We start from the raw sequence: 14,711 nt of genomic DNA, 5'->3' as shown, positions 1-14,711 counted from the left end.
GCTTGGCAGATAACAAGCCAGTATTTCTGGACCTTAAAGGAAACCCTGAAATAATTTTCAGGTCTTCAGGGGAACTCTATTTTATTACAATATCCACAGCTCACAGTATATCATTGTGGGGGTCAGTGGGAAGAATGTCTCTTGCAGTGTTGGCTAGTGTGAAGAATGTCACCCCTACAGATAGCCATAATTATCATTGGAGCCACTAAATCTGATCTGGGAGGCACACATTTTTCATTGCTTAAGGAACCCCTACAACCTTTGGAGGAATCCTGGTTAAGAAACATTTCCGTGAGTTATCTCTATCAAATTAGATGACAGTCCTTGCTTCACTTTTATTAGGTTTTGCTTACACCAATTTCTTAATTTGCATGATGTATTTGGTAGTCAGTCCTGGTCCCTGGGTTGTCCTTGATTGTACTTCAGTATTGCTGGTACATCTTGTCCTTCATTCTGATGAAAGGCCAGGATTCTGGAACATGCCAAAAGTGGTACTTTTTTTCCAGGCTGTCCCAGCTCAGTGCCTATTGCGTTTACATATTGACATTGTTCATCGCCAGTTTTGTTCAGTGCATATAAAAACAATTTTTTAAATCCTGGCACTTTATCTCTTCTTTTGTTTCCAGTAGGTAATTGTTTTACATCTGTACTGTAACCTGACATCTGATGGAGATTGATTTGATTACCTGGTGATATGCCCTGCATTACTGTTTATTGTGTTTATTGATTGGTGCGTTACCGTGCACTCTGTTTTGTTTCTACTCTTACCCCAAGTTTGTTATATTTGTGTTTGGATATATACAGAGCCTGCAAAGATGAGAAGATTGCCCATGCAACATATTAGATATGCTATACTTGACAATGTTATGGAAACACAGGGTTTGAAATACTATTAGGTAATATGAAATGCTGTCTAAAACTAATTGTATTAAAAAGAAAATCATTCCCCCTACAGCAGAACAACCATGAACCTAAGATTAAATGGAGCTGCATCTCCACTTGGCTCTAGTTGGAAGTCTAATGGTTTAATAAACAAATGTGTTTTTTCCTGCTCCAAGGACCATTGCCTGCTATACAAGGGAGGCATGAGTCAGATGAGGTGTAAGGAAGCAGCAAAGAGAAGACCATGAATTTAAGCTCTGATAGAATTTAATGTCAGGTAATGGAGTTTACTTCACAGAGCATGGATGAGCTATGTGTGAAATAAATGCACATTCTAGTCAATTCATTACTAGCTCTTCATAAGGCCCTACTGAACGGTAAGTGTTGAACGCTAGTGTAGTAATACCTTCATAAATGTTTTATATTAGGCATATTTTCTCACCTGTAACACTTCCCATTAGACAAACAGAGATGGGAATACTAAAATGACATTGAAAGATAACCTAATCCAAATGCAACATAAGCAATAGCACAAAAATTGTTAAATTACTACATTTATTTATATATGTCTTTACGGTACGATTCTCCCAATCAGCTGTCCTGATATCTAGTGCGTTTATTTCATTTATTTGACATGCAGCCTCAAATCCAATGACTGTGTTCAGCAAAGTATGCAGGTCCCTTGGTAACCGAGTTGTGCCAACCAAGGCTATGGGCACCTAGAAGCTCTCCTAGGCACAGTGGTCCTTTTAGGGGACTTAGTGATTTAGGTCTGCAGCATAAACATATTGCTGCACTGCTTGGCTTTCTTTTTTCTTCCTTTTAGACTATTTAGGCTACAAGTACGTACAAGTTGTGTCCTTTTATGCTTTTTCCCATTTCTTACTCCCCACACCACACATTATCAATTCTATCGATTACAATATTTAAAAATAATGTAAAATGCTTAACATATCCTTGCAGTGCTTCATACCAGAAACATAATTTTAATGTCATTTTTACCAGAAACCAAAAACTAATTTTTCCAAAAACTTATACTGGACAAACAAAAATGAATTTATTTGTCTATATTTGTCTAAAGTTTACAAAGAAAAGTTTTTACAACATAGTATTTCTAAAGGAAAACCAACTTTGTACCAGAAAATGTATGTATTACATATGTATTTAGTCTGCAACTACCTAAAAAGGTGTTTTATGAACCCATATTGATGGGCTAACACAATTAAAAGAAACAAAAAACAAAGCTTTATTGTTGTTAAGCTCAATTTTGATCTGCATTGAACTTTGAAATAATCTAAAAACTGCCAATACAACATTGCATAAAATATAGTGATATAATTTTAATGCATGAGTCAGTGATTTATTTGTAGACACTTTACTTTTATTTTTCCTCATTCTTGGACATTGACTTCCCCCTTTGAATTTGCCTACTTCTCCAGAGGTAGAAGTCCCAAGGAACAGTAGTTATTATTCTTCTTTCTGCCGGAGAGGTTTATCACATCATAACAATTTTACATTCATAATCCCTATTTAATGTACAGCATTGCGTAATATGTTAAAAATAAAAAAACTGTTTTTTAATAATTATAATATTATTAATATAATAATAATGATGATAGTACCTATACCATATCTACATAGCAATAGCAGAACATAGCTCTTTACAAATAACAGGACACCCTAGTGAACCCTGTCCTGCTGAATAACTGCTAATATACATATTATGTGTTTTTTCCTAAAGTTCTGTATAGCATAAACTACAGCCATCATTTTTCTATTTTACCTTTTTTTCCCATCAATCCTGATGTAGATCTGACATGGGAAAACAAAGCCCCGCTGATCTACCAAGATGGTCACCTCCACATACTGACAATAAGTCTTTTGCTCTTCATATCCTCAATACAGGTCCTCTTTAATGCCTAGGATATCATTATTGTTTTAAATACTTTAAGATATGTCCCATCAATTCAATTTTAAATCAATGTGAGAACCAGTAGTCCATACCCATGACATCTAGGAATGATGATTGGGGAGATAATGAGAGTTCCCCTGACTGTAGTGACATAAGGGGTACATTTTTAAACTTATCCAAGGCTTGAAGAAGTCTGCTGTTATTGTTCTTGAAGAGAGGATGAGTTGATTTAAGGCATGAAGACACATGCTTGAGTAGATTTTATGAGATACCTGTCCCTCCTTTAGGGTTTGGTCGAAGTCTACTTATAACTGTCAGAGCTGTAATGGAGACTTGCCAAAATCTAAAACACTGATGGGTAGGCAGTCGCCTGTGGCTATTAAGCTTGAGGATCAATTCAGGACATGTCACTGGTACATGGCCTGTATTGGTGAAATTCTGTGCAGTACTTTGTTTATCTGTGATGGATTTAAATTATTGCTAGGGATAAGAATAATACAATTGTGGTTTACAGTGTGGGAACTTCCATTAAGAACAGTAGGTGTGTGTATATAGGTGGCAGAGACATGGGGTAGCTTTTTCCTGAGCTGTTTTCATGCCATACATTATTTTGCAGTCCTTGGTGATATAAACAAGATTTTTTGCACATTGATATACAATATTACTTGGCAAGTTAAGCCTATTTTACTTGCTCAATGCTGAAGTTTAATTTGATTATGAAAAACAGCACATTCACATATTTTCTCTTCATAAGTGAACAATATTTTTTAAACAGTAGCCCCAAACCTTGAATAATAGTGGTCCTTGGCATTGATTGAAGTTCAGGACCCTAGGGACCAGTGACCTTTTTTTCCTTAAGAGTAACATTTCACTTCTAAATGATAAGCACAGGTACCCATGCATAACACTATAATTAAAGTAAATCAATAAAGCTGCTAAAAGAGATGAAAATTGTTGCTTATATAGCTATAGCATGGCTGTCAGTATCAATTAAACAAACAACTGATTATTAAACTTCATACCATTCAGCTTTGGTGACACACAAAAACCTAGTTACATGGAACCAGCATAGCCTGCAGGCTAGACAGCCAGCTGGCCTTTGGATGAGCAGTTTAAAGCATAATTCCATCTTTGAGTAGGTTTTGGGGAATAAATGCAGTGTTAGATTTTTTTTAGTTTATGAAAATGGTATTTTTTGTGTTTTTGTTGTAACTTTCATATATTGTGTGATCCTACTTGATTCACATCCCTTTCTATTATCTGGCATGTTTTTAATATTGTTTTTAATTTATCAAATAATTGTTTTCACTGGAATGTTATTTGCACCTTTTAATTTACTTGTTACATTTCTGCTCAGGTCTGTAAATTACATGATCAATCACTTTTTTTTATTCCCCCCACTAGCACTGTTACTGCATATATAAGACCTTGACAATATGTGAAATATAAATTATGGATTTTCCTATTGCAGCCCACTAGGTGTGGATATGAAGATATTCAGAATCTACAGTTGGTGATTCTGGTGCTGGAATAGGTTATGGAAAACAGGGAAGTGTAAAAAGCAGCAGTGCTCTACACCCATATGAAGCTCTACGATTCATTCAACCTGAAGCAGATCATTTGTAATTTGAAAATAGATATGGCAATAAAATGACATTGACAGCAGAACCACAGAGCTTCACAAAGCAATTTCTAAAGCCCACAGTAAAATACAAGGCTGGGCATAGGATACAAGATATCAGTTTTCCCTTAGCCACATGCAGTTACAGTCTTTTACACTGAATATTATGGAACACCAGATGATTTTCCCATCAGATAACCTGTGGCTATATTTCATCACAGTGTGATTAGAGAATTTTCTTTCCCTGGGAAGATGCTCATCACAGCCCTAGAAAATGTATATTCTGAGATTAAAAAGTGTTAATATAAATGACATGTTATTTGTACTCACTCAATACTGGCTGATGTGATTAACCTTCATTTCATTTCCTAGACCTTATTATACAAGCAAGTTAATCTACGGCTCCCTGCATACGCTCTGTAAATTTAACCCATGACTTTCATGTCCTGAATATATGCATTACAATAATACGTTTAGTTAGCCTTTGACATTTAATATACCATGATGATTATTTAACAGCTAAACGCATATATAAGTAATACTGTATATGTTTAACCCTATTACCAAAATTTGTTACATTCTTTTTTTTACATCTTTTAGAAATGTAATTAATAAATGTATTTAATGTCCAAATGATATGCATTGCTTTTCAGGGTACACAAGTTTAATCACATTATTCCCTGGTATATCAAAATCTAATGCCCCTACCGCTCTCATGTAAAGACATGGACACACTATGGGATCCTCTATCATAGTGTGTCCATGTCTTTACATGGACACACTATGGTGGAGCAGCACATACAATATGCAAGTATGCAGATTGTTACAAGTGCTATCACACTTAATTAGCATTACAACACATTACAGTAAATGCAATTCTGAGTTTAACATGTTGTAGTGATGACAGCTATAGGCTCTCCTCCAGCACTCACATCTTCTCTGATGCTTCTTCCACACTGGTGCCTTCCTTCTTCAGCTATTAAGCAGTGTAAAAACATATTAGGAAGGAGTTTTTTGTTAATGAGTTTCTACTAAAAACTCTCAGTGTAGTAGCAATTTACTTTTTGGGCTTTATTTGCATCAAGCAGGTTTTGAATTCCCAAAAGTATGGCAATGCAAAACCCACTTGGGTTAGAGGAAGGTCAACTGAAGGTCTAATGCATGCCAATGAATTCTGAATCAACTAACCCCCTTAAATAACTTTCTTAATGTATAAACATCCCCAATACATAAGAAGTATACATCTTAACCTTTCACATCTAAAAACATATTTGAACCAAATAATTAACCAAATAACAATCCAAAATAATTTAATATATTGCAGCTTACCAATTTACCAATTGTTAGAAAAGGTGCCTACATTTGTTTTTATTACCTTGAATAATATAAATTATAGTTCCTATTTTCTACCTCATTAGGAAGAACAATGTGATTTGTGGCTCTTGCATGGACCACAGATTTCTGTATTTTTGGATGTACCCAAGGACATCACGAGGATAAACGGAGAAAACATTGATAATGTAATGCATGGGGAAAGGAAGCTAGGAATCCAAAGTTCAGGTTTAGAGTCAAATGACCATGTTCAGAGGTCATTGTATATATTATGCTCTTTGCTCTTGACACATACTACAGTGCATATTTATAAAATATATAAAAAGTATAAAGGGCATTCAATGTATTTAGTTAGAATTACAAGTACAAGTAAAGATGCAAAATATTGTGTGATGCTCAGAAAGCTGAAAAATCTGACAGCTGCTACTAACCATACCATAATGTAGATGAAAAAACCCCTATAAGACATGTTACTATGGTTAACTTTGTACAGTACACCAATATCACTTTTGTGTGGCCCTACTGAACAAGCCTGATGAATATAAAAACATATAAACAATAAAGGGGAGGGAATTGTCCTTGCTAAAGTACTCAAAGGGTCAAAAATCAACTATTGCTTTTTTCAATTGCCCATTGGCACCCATTTTCCTAGTGTATAGTATATAAGGTCAGGCATTTGACAGACAGAAAATAGATATGTCACTTGACGGTGCCTTAAGGACAGCTTTTATTTGTACAATTACAGCCTTTTAATTGTTGTATATTTTTAACTAATGTATATTGTGATACATTGGACTTATAAAGTTACAGAAAGGTCCACTTTAAGTGATTTATCTTTAAACATTTATATGAGACTTTTGATTTCAGAATACTTATGACAAATAAATACACCAATGATGACATTAATTTTTAAATAAATATCTGTACAAGGAAAGAAAATTCACATTTATATATTTTAATATGTGTATGAGCAAGTGGGCGTACAATAAACAGTATCCTCGTATATTTTGTGCTTTATAAGTGACAATTCATTTATACTTCTAATCTGTAAACAATTTTCCATTATTCGTCATACAAATAGTGTTTAGTTGAACAGCATGGACTCAAGGTCATATCATACAAAGCTCAGAAAACAAAAACTGCATTTAAAGTATATCTCTAATCATCACTCCTGTGTTAAAGTATATTTCAATGTTCATATCAACCCACCACTCAAGTAGCAAAAATGTAACAAAGATGGAGAAATCCTCACTTGGCCCTTGCACTCAATTATCAGAAATTATCAGAATGGTGAGCAACCTGACATCCAAAAAGGGAACATAGTTATAGGGCAGTCTTTTTATGTTACCCTTCTACTATATCTGCAAAAATTAACAACCTAGACTGTAAAAGAGAGCCACAGTACATTTGAATATCACAATGGGTCAATTGTGCTCTCATCCTAAATGCTGGACACATATAAAGGCCATATACGTACACAGCAAATTTTAATTTCAACTAACTCTGAAACGTAAAGGCAATTATTCAGATCAAGGAAACCAACTCCCAACAACTTTAATTGTTTCAAGGTATGTAGGTAATCACCATCCTATCACAAAGCTTTATATGTCACTAGATAGTAAAATAATGAAAAAACTTCGCCTATACTACCCCCAGAGAGGGAAAATGGGTACTGATTTCACCAAAACCCAAGATAAACTGTCATGGGAGCATCTAGGTGTTACAGGAAACCTAGAAAAGATCTAGTCTATGTTTGAAAACATTTGCCAACTAATAGCAAATAATTTTAAAGAAATGTATTCATCACAGAATTGCTGGATCACTCAGGTTCCCCCACGATAGTCTATCCTCTCCAGACTTGGAGAGCTTTAATGGATCAGGCCCAATGTCCCAACTAGGATCATGGTAGGAACATTTCAATATACAATCACAGGTCCTTGCTATATATGGTCTTTAAAAATCAGGTAAAGATGCTAATGGCGAATTGGATAGTGTGGAATTTTGCCAAAGTATATTAATAGCAGGGTTCATTGCTGTTTTAAAATTATTACTGTAAATGAAGGAATCATGCATATTCATGTTATTTCAGGTTTGTTTTTGTACAAGCACTCTTATAATTCATTATTGCAATCAAACGATTCATTACTGCTGCTCAGTTATCTGTCGCAGAATTATTAGCATAACCAATGTTACCTCTATTCAATGAAAAAAAAAAAAAGATTTTCAAATCTGTGCAGCAATCATACCAGTCGTATGAACATACCAGTATACTATCTGTTTCATCAAAATGCCTTTTAAAACATCCTGATCAGTGCTTCTTAAATCCATGTACAAGTATCATCATCAGTACTTCTGACATGTTCAAGTGGTACTACTGACTTTTTAACTTAACCTGAGTAATCATTTAAAGTTTAGCAAATATAAATAAATAGAAACTAACTTGATAAGCTTTGTTTAGTTTTGAGTAACATTAATACTTAGGGACTGTGTCAATGGTCTTTAGGCCTATGTCAGAGGGCAAAAGTATTCCATTGGTATTTTAAACCAGTTTAGGATGCTCCTAAAATAATTGTCATGAATATGATCTCTCTTCTTATAGAGGAACTAAACTAAAAAAACATCTCACTCACCTTTACTTTTGCAGAGCTTTTCTGGACTGGGTCCTGCGCTGTGCTGATATCCTCCTCTGTCCAGGTGCCTAAGAAGCGTCGGGTGGGGACATCTTCGTCTGTCTTATATCCCTTCTGGCTACATCACCAGATCTTGTACTGTGCGAGATGGTGGTGTAGCCTGCTGTAAATGGGAACAAAGGGTGCCAATCTCACTGTGCATGCGTGAGATCAGCATTTCTTTTTCTCTATGTAGGAAAAAGTCCCCTAGGATGTGTGACGTGGGTATCCCAAGAAGTTCTGCACTCCTATTCTGTCTTTACTGCTTCGGTTTGGAAAAACATTATTAGCATCTGGAGCCTGCGCAAATTAAAGTTAACAATGGTAGCTCTCTACCCTGAAAGTTTGATTTAGGGCTCATTTAATCATATACATTGCAGTAAAATGTGTTTCAATGAGAGTGTGAACATGCATTACTGCAACACGAATCAACACAATTCTATCTGTAGTGTCTTTAATGTCAAGGGCACCCCAATGTGCTGTATAGTAAGCCATATCATCTTGGCACACCAGAAATTATATGTTATTCATTTTTTGTGTTGTGTTTCTGAATAAAGGGTCATATCTATTTATTGGTTCATTGAGGTGCATTGGCTAATGGGCTGCTTTACCACAATGCACATCAATGTCTGTTAATTTACTACAACAGACTATGCTTGTCACTGGGTTATCACAGGAGTTCCAGAAGAAACGCTTACCTTGAAATTCTATTGGAGGAATATCCTGCTTGAGAAACGAATTTGTATTCTGTGCTCAAGACTATGTACATACATGATGAAAATTCATATGCACATTTTTTTCAGGCTTGCTCGTTCTTTATCTGTGACTTGCCTGACTGGTAATCTATGGAAATGTTTGCTATGGTAAACAAATAGTAGCAAATGGGTTTAAACATAATATATACACATGTGGTATGCAGAAATTATTGGAAATGCAGTGGAAAGTCAAATCAATTACCAAATAAAGGATTTGAAATGTAAATACAAATTTTAATATTAAATGTAGCATATAAAATCATTTTGGAGGGGATTTTCTCACAAAGTTTTGCAATTTACCAAATGTCTTTGTTATGTTCCTTTTTAATAAATGTCATGTAGGGAAAATTGTTTAGAATAAAGTGTTCTTCACATTTTGATTTAACCGATCACCTATATTAAAATGTAGTTTTGGGATTAAACATGGCCGTGATCGCCATAAGCATTGGTAATCCAAAGAAATATTATTTCAGTAATGTTCTAATAAATATAAACATTTTTTTATGGTTTAACATGAGGATCTTGATGAAGCAATAGGAATCACTATAATTCAAGTGAATTCTTTCTACTTTTCATTGCAGTTTTGTGCTGTACGTTTTGAGTAGTATATACTTAGTTAGCTATACTTTCTTAATTACTGTATATACGTTGTATTTTTTGTATTTTGTTTTCCCAGTAGTTCTTGTATAAATTAGGAAATCTACATACCATAGGGGATCGGTCGAGGATATTCTTCATTGCTGTTTCCTGGGAGAAGCTGAGTAACGCAGCAGTCACTATGCCCTGCTGGAACAATGGAGTTGGAAACGGTGTCATTACGTCCACGTGCTACTGTTTCTGGACAGGTGCATCCAGTCTGTGTCAGTCCACAGCGCACTCCCCAGTCCCGAGCTCTCAAACATTCCTCAAACCATCGGCAAAGTACACCACAAGCAAACTGGCTGGAGTTATCATGATTGACCAACAGTACCTCCACAAAGCGGAAACTCAGCACAGAGTCAGGGAGGAGCTGAATGGATAGAGGCTGTTCTGATAAGCAGATACGAAGAAAATTTTTATCAAAATGAGAAAATGTAAAAGGGGACCCAGGGACACAGAGTTCTTGAGCTTCGTCTGCCCCTTCTTCAGGCCGGCTGCAGGTGTGGTTGGGAAGATAATGATCCAAAGCTTGCACCATGGGGGATAGATGTGAGCACACTTGCTCCTCGTGAGTGAACTTAAGGTATAATGTGTATTTGGTTGGGTCTGGGTTCTCCAGGGTCCAAGAGCAGCCAGGAGAGAAGACAGGGAATAGGTCCTTAAGAGAGAAGGCTCCGTAAAGAACTCCAGAGGCCAGAGCCGAGCATGTGCTCGGTGTGGGGTGTGAACCCCAAGAGCACAAGACAAGAGACGATATCACAGATAGTAAGAGGGGACAAGCAGTGTTCATCCTATGACATAGGCCCTGCAAGAGAAGTAAAAAATGCATTAGTATTTGAAAAACTGCTAGGCACATAGCATTTTAAAGTACAAAATTCAAATATACATTCACAAATGCACAAAATAGAATATGAACATTTACGAGTTAACATTAGTAGGCACCTTTAAACTGTATGCAGGCAAAGACAGAAAACATACAAGACTGATATTAACCCAAAGAGCAATAAGTCGAAATACATTTGGATGAAGCTCCTTTTTTTTGTTGCATCACACATGACATCTGTCTAAGTATAACTTTTGTACTTTCTGAAACACTTTCCAAAGCAACAAGTATTTTTAGTAGGTTCAGCAAATGCAGCCCATACATACCTCTCACCACAGAGATTTCATAATATATTTTTACCCTATGGTCATTACAATAACAGGTAGTGAAAAGGTAGTAAATACTGTATATGTTTCATTTACATTGACTAATACTAGCTATTGCATGCTTACAGTGGTTAGTTTATATTGTATTGCAGATGTGCTACTGTACATTACATGTAATCATTACTCTTTAAAATGTCTTACTGAACTGGAAGGATAATTTGCACATAACATACTGGCATATCATCAGAATTTGTAATGAAGGTAAATAAAGATAAATAGCACTGACAGGCAAAAAATATTTATCTCCATTAAACTGATTTTGACTGGTTTACATTAACTGCAAAACAAACAATAAAAAGTACTATCAGTAGCTTACTAACCATAAATATTTTAGTACAGTGTTTCAAATAGTCTTTTTTAATTGCCAGTAATTGTCTATCCAATGACTGGAAATTATATAAAGTACCATAAGTAGAAAGAAAAAAAGTAAAGATGTAGAATACTACCTGCTATGTTAAAGTAAAACTGGCCATACTGGCACCGCACCAGCTCAATGACAGCTTCAACTGCTGCCTTATTAAGGATTGAGCCCCAGTAAAATAAACATCAAAAGAAGGGGAACATTATAAATCCTAATGAACCCACCTTACATTTAAATAACCATCTCTAAAATTACAAATACTCTCAAAGACCCCCCCCATGAAACTACCAAGCTGTATTTTATCATGGCTAAGATTTCCAATATAGAATACAGTGTCTGAGCAAACATTATCTTCTCTTCTCTAGTCTATAATAAAGCAAAATGAGATTATCAAAGCACATGCTCCAAATCTGTATTGTAATCAAGTGAGAAGGACCAATGTGTTATGTCATGCTGAGAAACAGTTATCCTGATGTCAGCCTATAGGACCACCAGACATGGAGTGACTGTTGGTTGTCTCAATTGTGTCTAAGGGTGGCAATCCACAAAATCATTTAGCTGGGCTTATATGGGTCATATTACCTAGCTAATTTTAGCTAATTTTTCACAAACTTAACAAAAATTGTTAGGATGCAGCATTAAAAATAATTTCAACTAAGAAATAAAGAGTCATTAACTGAAAAAAAATCCTGAACTGGACTGAAAATCCTTCTAACCTGTTGTTTGTTGCTTATTTCTTCCCTGTAACAACTTCATCTACTATAAAATACAGAAGTAGACAGAGAAACAAGTGTCCTGGTTTCCAATAAAATACATTCTTGCCCCACCACAGCCACTTTTATGGAGAGAATTACAACACTATAAGTCATGCTCTACTGCATTGTTTAGTGATGCGACCCTAACAGGCCCTTGGGCTGGAAGTGAAGATGTTTAGGTGAGGTGCAAGAACTCAAAGATAACCTTATCCCACCTTTATGATACATTGATCTTCAAAGCCGAAGGATATCTATACTTTTGTTTCAAATGTATTTTACAACTTTGAATTTCTACATGGATTTAAATATATATCCTTATATATGTTCATACAGTGGTGCATTTGCAGAATTGTGCTATATCAAAGGGTTTTTCAAACCCAAACTGATATTTCTACAACACATTTGTTTTATTTTCTTTTTTAGATATTACATCCACATTTACTAGTTCTTCCTCCATTTATCATGTAATCTCACTTTTGGTAAGTAAGCCTTATTCCTCCTGAGCTTGTGCAATTGCTGTGGCAGGTGAGTGAAAAAGGAAACTAGGTGCATACCAGTAACAAGCTGGTTAATATATCAAGCTTTGATGTGAACTTTATGATTTTGTACAATAAAGGATCCTAAAATATACGATATACAAGGTTTTCTCATGGTACCAGGAAGAGACATTCTACCACTTATTGTAACTTATTCTAACTCCCTGCAAAATCACTTCCCCAGATGAAGCTGCCACCCAGTTAAACCACCCACTTTCCTTGGCTCTGGATAAAGTTGCCCCTGCCACATTCCGCTACCCCCGCCATTCCAACCTCCGGACCCCTGGCACAACAATCACACTAAACATCTACAAAAGACTATTCGTGCAGCTGAGAGCAAGTGGAGAAAATCTGGCCTCAGCCCTGACTTCTTGAACTACAAAACCAAGATACAAAGCTTTTACACTGAACTCACTGTCACCAAGCAAAATTACTTCTCTGCTGTCATTTCTACTCAAGCTTCCAACCCACGCAACCTCTTCTCAACAACTGACTCCCTCCTAAACCCCACACCAGCTCCCCCCACAACATCCTTCTCTGCCCAAGACATTGCCACCTACTTTAGAGATAAAATTCACAAAATCAGACATGATGTCTCTGCTCACCGAGCCACTCCAACCATACCCCCACCTTCCACCTGTAAATCATCACTGGCCTCTCTCAGCCCTGTTACTGTGGATGAAGTCTCCTTTCTTCTCTCATCATCTCCATTTACGCTTTCAAACATGCCATAATTCTCCCTATGCTGAAGAAACCCTCATTGGATGCCTCCCTACCCTCCAACTACCGTCCTATCTCTCTTCTCCCATATGTCTCCAAACTGCTAGAACGCTTGGTCTGCAAAAGACTCACCCATTACCTGAGCACCAACTCTCTCCTTGACCCTCTCCAGTCTGGCTTTCGAGCTGCCCATTCCACTGAAACAGCCCTTACTAAAGTGGCCAATGACCTCATCAGACCTAAGTCTCAAGGCATCTTTTCCCTGCTCCTCCTCCTTGATTTTTCCTCCGATTTTGACACTGATGATCACCCCCTTCTAATACAAATCATGCGCGCCATTGGTATCAGTGACACTGCTCTCTCTTGGTTTGCATCCTATCTGTCTGACCGCTCCTTTCAAGTTTCTTTCAATGATGCATAATTTGTTGGCGGTATATAAATCCTGTTTATTATTATTAATAATAATCTCTTTATACATCAAGCTTATGACCAACTGGGCATGGTCCTTATCTGATGGAAAACCAATATATATTTTCTTTATGACCAAAACCTATTACAGTCAGGATGAAGAGAATGCCAGTTGTCTAGGTATTTCTGCACTCTTGACAAAACCCCACATGGGCGTTAATTTACATAATTGGGTTCCTGGACAAGAGGTTTACTGATTCTATACTGCATTAAATGTATTCATTTCATTGATCAAACTCACATCCTGAGTTCTTTTCTTGTTGTAAAAAGAGAACATGTCCATGACAGATTTCAGTATAAAGGTATATTAATATTTGGGTGGACTTACCCTTTAATGGGTACTTCATGCCTATTATATATGGTAAATTAGGGCAAAAACAAAAAACAAATTTAGTATATCTCTCTGCAATATATGCACATTTCCCCATGTTTTAACCCATTTAAAGACCTTGCAAGTACAGAAAAATACCTGTTGATCTCCTAAAAATAGATGTAACCCCTAAGACATGTTATAGGCTGACAACATTTTTTAGTATTTTTTAGTATTAGAGGTGTCAATTCTCCCAATTTTATTTGACAAACTACTCGGACCCACCTACATTACCACTTCTACAAAATGACTAGGGACTACACATTCTGCAGTTTCCAGATAAGACTAGGAAGGGCTAATTCCTGTCATTAAGATAATACACAATACCTCTGGAAAACAATATTTAGCACTTATCAAACAGATATAACAAAACACTTCCACTGGTATATTTAAAATACCAAAGGTAGCAAATAAGAAAAGTTCATTATTAAGGTTTACATACACTTTAATAATCTTGTAGTATTTGGAGACCTTACCTAGGG

The 14,711-nt window shown here is 36.0% G+C and overlaps 1 protein-coding gene across 11 annotated transcripts in view; it reads right to left on the bottom strand.

The window, feature by feature from the left end:
- Positions 1-14,711, bottom strand: part of ADGRB2 (adhesion G protein-coupled receptor B2) — a 266,457-nt gene that overhangs the window by 124,564 nt on the left and 127,182 nt on the right. For all 11 annotated transcript variants that reach the window (XM_072418512.1, XM_072418549.1, XM_072418523.1 and 8 more), the window contains exon 2: positions 9,880-10,615. In XM_072418512.1, the coding sequence (XP_072274613.1) occupies positions 9,880-10,600 (721 nt within the window). In that variant the 5' untranslated portion in view covers positions 10,601-10,615. The remainder of the gene's footprint in view (positions 1-9,879; positions 10,616-14,711) is intronic.

This window comes from Pyxicephalus adspersus, chromosome 1 (genome assembly GCF_032062135.1).
Source record: "Pyxicephalus adspersus chromosome 1, UCB_Pads_2.0, whole genome shotgun sequence".
Taxonomy (NCBI): domain Eukaryota; kingdom Metazoa; phylum Chordata; class Amphibia; order Anura; family Pyxicephalidae; genus Pyxicephalus; species Pyxicephalus adspersus.
The sequence above is the reverse complement of the archived record's forward strand: the minus strand, read 5'-3'. Positions and strand labels throughout refer to the sequence as shown.